The following is a 4,974-nucleotide window of genomic DNA, read 5'->3' on the forward strand; positions in this document are numbered from 1 at the left end:
ATAATATAATAATTTCTTAATTCAAAATAAAATATTAATGAATCCATCTCTGATAATCCGGGGTTGCTATGGTCACGCAGGTTTGTTTACGCATTAAACTCGTGGCCACGAGAAAAATATGTCCTTCCCTCAAAATAAGAAGTCGTGGCCACGAGAAATGGATGTCGTTCCCTCAAAATAAGAAGTCGTGGCCATGAGAAATGGATGTCGTTCCCTCAACATAACATCTCGAGGCCACGACATAATATCACGTTCCCACGAGTTAATATGACGTTCCCTCAAATTAATATCTCGTGGCCACGACATATTATCACGTTCCCACGAGTTATTATGTCGTGGCCACGACAAAACTAAGTGAACCGAACATGTCACCTTACAGGCACCGTAATTTTTATCTATCTGTTGTGATTGTTTTAGTTTCACTGATTTTCACTAGGACTATTATATAAAAGTATAGCACATCACCTTGACATAACCAAAGTTAATACTTTCAATAATTAAAAATTATTTTGTTTTACATAATGTAGCAAAAAGTAACCAATTACGGTACATCTTTATAGAAAATAACCTGCAGAAGTAGCCGTCTGTTTATTTTAATCTATGGACAGTTTCCTAGTTTCTCCTAGTTATTATCTCCTAGTTTCTGTAAATTAAAAGAAGTAACTATAAAATTATTAGAATTTATTGATTCCATAAATTTTAAGAGCTGTATGTTCATCAGGGATTCCACTTTTTAAGCCACACTCTCAAAAAAGGTCACTGCGATGGTACTCTTTCAACTTCAGGTACTAATATATACAGTACATTTATGTACCATTTACAGTTTTTTTTTTTTTTTTTTTTTTTGAGAGTGCATGAATTTACATGACTTCAATCTTGTGAACTAGATAAGGATTAAGGATAAGAATTTTCACAAATATTTTTTTTAATCACAATTTCTACCCATTAAAATATTTTAGAGCTTGGTGTATCTAGAAAAAAAATCCACATCTAGAATTCTCACTTTTAAAATGAGGTATTTGTAAGATTCTAATAAAATCCTTGTCTGTTAAAATGATGCAAAGCATTTTTTATTATCCTTTAATGTTTTAAATTTCAACTGCCAATGCAACCTCTCCATGTGCTTTTATAATGTTTCCGTTTTTGACAAATATGTGTAGAATTGTTTGAGGTAAGGAAATGAAAATCACTTCCATAATGAGATGTAGATGGTTATGGTATGGAAAAATAAATAACCAAGTTTAAGTGACAAGGGATGGGAATTTGTCTTGCTGGAATGACTTCTTTCCACACTAATGAAGATCTACACACAATAATAGCCTTTTACTTTCTCCTGCATTTTCTTTTATTAGTTTCAGCTTATTCAATAACGCTACATCTGTGATATACTTAAGCCAGGCTGTAACGATCTGTTTGAATACCAGTAAATTCTGTGTGGAGACTTTCTATAAGATACCGAGAAAAAATAAATTGCTCTTTGCCATTTGGACAGAATCTATATATACATATTTTTTTTTACCAGTGCATTAGGGCAAACATACAGAGATAATTCTAAAATCTCCCAAGCTCTTAGGTTATGCCTAATGAAACGATGAACATTAATTATTAAAATTGAAGAAAAGGATCTTTCAGAGAAGGATATAGACTGCACTGCACTTTACTGCACACAACAGTACTACAAAAACACAGACACAGGAGTCTGAGAAACAACAATATTACAAGACACACACCGACTGATCTCCACACTTCACAAGCACTTTACATACAAAAACCTGCCTCTCCCATCAACCACCGCTTAGGATAAAATGAAAAGCCATATGACAATGCATTGTGGGATGCATATTGCTTACTTTTCAGGAAACTATTCTTATTAGGATCTTGGAATTCACCAATGGCACGAGCCATTGGAGAGTGTTGTAAATGGAAACGGGTGGTGAAAAGGGAAACCCACAAGGGTCCATGTTGGCTCCATCTCCTCCAGCTCAGTCTGGAGTCAACATGGGGTCAGTTTACCATTTCACAGGACAGACACACACCTGACACACCTGTCAGAGAGGACTTAGCCAGAGCGCCGATTCCATAGGCGTTGGAGTTCTGCTTCTTCAGCCGAGGGAGGATTGAGGTTGTGTCCTCCATAGACAGCTGGAATGAAGGAAGGCAATCAAGAGAGAAAAATGGGACAGAAAATAGGAAAGGTGAAGAAATAGATGGTTTCGATGGAGCAGGAGCAGAAATGAAATGCAAAATTTTGAGCGTGGGTGGAAGTTTATGGAAAGGAAAGAGGTGATGAGAGAAGTTAGGTAGAAAATTAGCAAAGTGGTTTCTAGAGGTTGTGAAACTACATTTCCCAACAGCCTTCTACTTCATTTCTGTCCATTTGCATGATGGGAAGTGTAGTCTTTTGTCATTTACGTCCGCAACAAAGTCTAACTACTACGGCACACCAACAAGTCACTGCAAAAGAGAGATGGATCAAACCGAGGAATGGGGTGTGAGATAGGAGACAGCTACTGTGATTCAGAGGAAAATAACGAAAGGACAGAAATGGAGGAATGATATTCACAACACTTACATTGATTCCATCCCATGAAAAGTCTGCTCGGCCATGCTGAGAGAGAGAGGAAGGAGGGATGGGGAAAGAAAGGGATGGGGATAGACAGAGTTGAAGAAAGAGGAGAGAAGAGCAAGAGAGACGGCCACAGAGAAAGGAGAGGAGAGAGAGGGGGATTGTGACAGATTTTAAAAACGTGACGTTGAAGTAGAAATAGAGAAATGAAAAAGAACAGAGAGGAAATCAAATTCTGAGAAGGTGATTTATTGGCCGGACTAACAGAGGTGAAATAGTTAAAGGAATAGTTCAGCCAAAAAATAAAATTCAGTCACTTTTACTTATCCTCAGGTTAATCCAAACACTTCTTGGCACTTTGAAATACAAAATGACAAATAGCGGTTGCTGTTTTCCATGCAGTTACAATGAACTGGAACTGAAGCTTTTAAGCACCATGAACGTATATCATAAAAGTGACAGCTGTCTAAAATGTCTTCTGAAACCATATGACAGCTTTGTGTAAGGAACAGACCAAAATGTGTTCACCGATACACTTCCTCAACAGTGAGCTGTTAAACCATTGAGATTGAGTCTGTGAGCTGAATCTAAAGAAATGGATCATGTTTTGAGTCAAATGGTTCAAAGATCAGACTCAAATGAATGATTTGTTGATAAATTTGACTTTTATAATTTCTCTCATGAACTCTCAGGAAGGCACCAAATAAATATATATATAGGCTATATATTTCTTTGGTGCCTTCCTGAGAGTTCATGAGATATATAAACTATATAATAAATTTTATAAATATAAATTTTGGTCTGTTCACACAAAGCTGACTTGGAATTTAGCGCACAAGTCATTTGGGCGACTTTTATAATAAAAATGATGCATAAAACTTTTATGATAAAGATGATGCAACTACTTTTACATCCTTGAAAGCATCAATGATTGTTCATTGTCAAAGAATGGAAAAGAGCGATTGTTTAAAAAAAATCTTCTTTTGTGTTATGCTGAATAAAAAAAAGTTATAGTGTTGAGGGTGATTGGAATATGAGGGTGAGTAAATTATTATAGTTTTGTTTGTTTTTTTTTATTATATTTTTTTGTTTGTTTTTATGTACTATCTATAACAGACTTTGATAGTAGCAAGAGAATAACAAAATTTGGACTTTTCTGAAAAAAGATGCGAGAAGTACCACAAAGGTGTTGCCAGGGTGTTTCTATGCGGTTGCTGAAGTATTCTTGTTTTTGCACATTCATTCCCTCCTTCAATAAGAATTTTTTTGTAATCAGTTTTATCATCTGCCAGGTGAAAACCACACGTCTGATTGCTTAGAAAAGTAATAACACATCTCTCCTCAACAATCCGCAGGATTTGATACATTGCATCATTCATGTCTATAGCAGAAACGTGCGGGATGAGTTACATGCCAAAGTTTAAGTCTTTATTCAATTCCCCAGCTGTAGGTATGAGCAATAGTAATAGTGAAGTTTGCTTTGGCATGCACACAGAAGCATTCAGAAAATAGATTTTACATGAAAAACTACGGCCTCACACTCATTGCATAGACTAATGGACAGATAAAAGCCATAAGCAAAGCTTATGCTAAAAGCAAGACTATTTCTACGTAGAAACTTGTTTTTATAATACAATAAAACAACAACACAGACACAGTGACAAAGAAAGCAAATACAGGGAGTCTAATGCAGTCAGTCCATGCTGAAGACACAATAGGTGAAGGGAATGAATGCTGTAATAGACTGTTGACTACAGTCATCTTACTATTTTTAGAGGTAAAGAGATACACTAGCCAGGAAGGTTCAGGGACAGAGATAAATCCCAGAGAGCTGTGTTTACTTACTATTACAGATCAGATGTTTTGTATATAGTACAAAAGCCTGTGGATGTTACACTACATTTAAGTACATATTCATTTGTAGCGATATGTGCTCAGTGCTGTCGTGATATTTGTATATTAAATCAGATGCTGAGTAATGTGAAGCCAAAAACGGTCAAATAATTTGGGAACCTCCTGGAGAGCACAAACTTCAAACACAAAATCAAAATGAACATTTATTTTCTAACAGTGCACAATTAATCAGTAGCCAACAAGTTGCTCCAAAGGAAAAAAAGTTTGTCCTCAAAATCTTTCTTCTTTTTAGTGCTGTCAAACGATTAATTGCGATTAATTGCATCCAAAATAAAAGTTTTTGTTTGCATAATATATTAGTGTGTACTGTGTATATTTATTATGTGTAGGCCTATAGCCTATATAAATACAAAAACATGCATGTATATATTTAAGAAAAATATGTTATGTTTATATATTAAATATATTTATATAAAATATAATAATATAAATATATAAATGTATATACATGTAAATATTTTCAAAATATATACTGTATGTGTGTGTATTTATAT

At 34.9% G+C, this 4,974-nt stretch overlaps 1 protein-coding gene across 7 annotated transcripts in view; it reads right to left on the minus strand.

Moving 5' to 3' along the window:
- The window catches only part of LOC107749226 (protein FAM131B-like), a 59,967-nt gene that overhangs the window by 25,452 nt on the left and 29,541 nt on the right, over positions 1-4,974 (minus strand). For 2 of the 7 annotated variants that reach the window (XM_016564329.1, XM_016564320.1), the window contains exons 3-4: positions 2,573-2,608; positions 2,037-2,142 (exon numbers count right to left, since the gene is read on the minus strand). The exons of 2 other annotated variants lie outside the window; for them this stretch is intronic. In XM_016564329.1, coding sequence (XP_016419815.1) covers positions 2,037-2,142; positions 2,573-2,608 — 142 coding nt within the window. The remainder of the gene's footprint in view (positions 1-2,036; positions 2,143-2,572; positions 2,609-4,974) is intronic. 3 more of the 7 variants (XM_016564349.1, XM_016564340.1, XM_016564334.1) reach the window with 2 other exon arrangements.

Source organism: Sinocyclocheilus rhinocerous, unplaced genomic scaffold (genome assembly GCF_001515625.1).
Source record: "Sinocyclocheilus rhinocerous isolate Xijiao unplaced genomic scaffold, SAMN03320098_v1.1 scaffold491, whole genome shotgun sequence".
NCBI classification, from domain to species: domain Eukaryota; kingdom Metazoa; phylum Chordata; class Actinopteri; order Cypriniformes; family Cyprinidae; genus Sinocyclocheilus; species Sinocyclocheilus rhinocerous.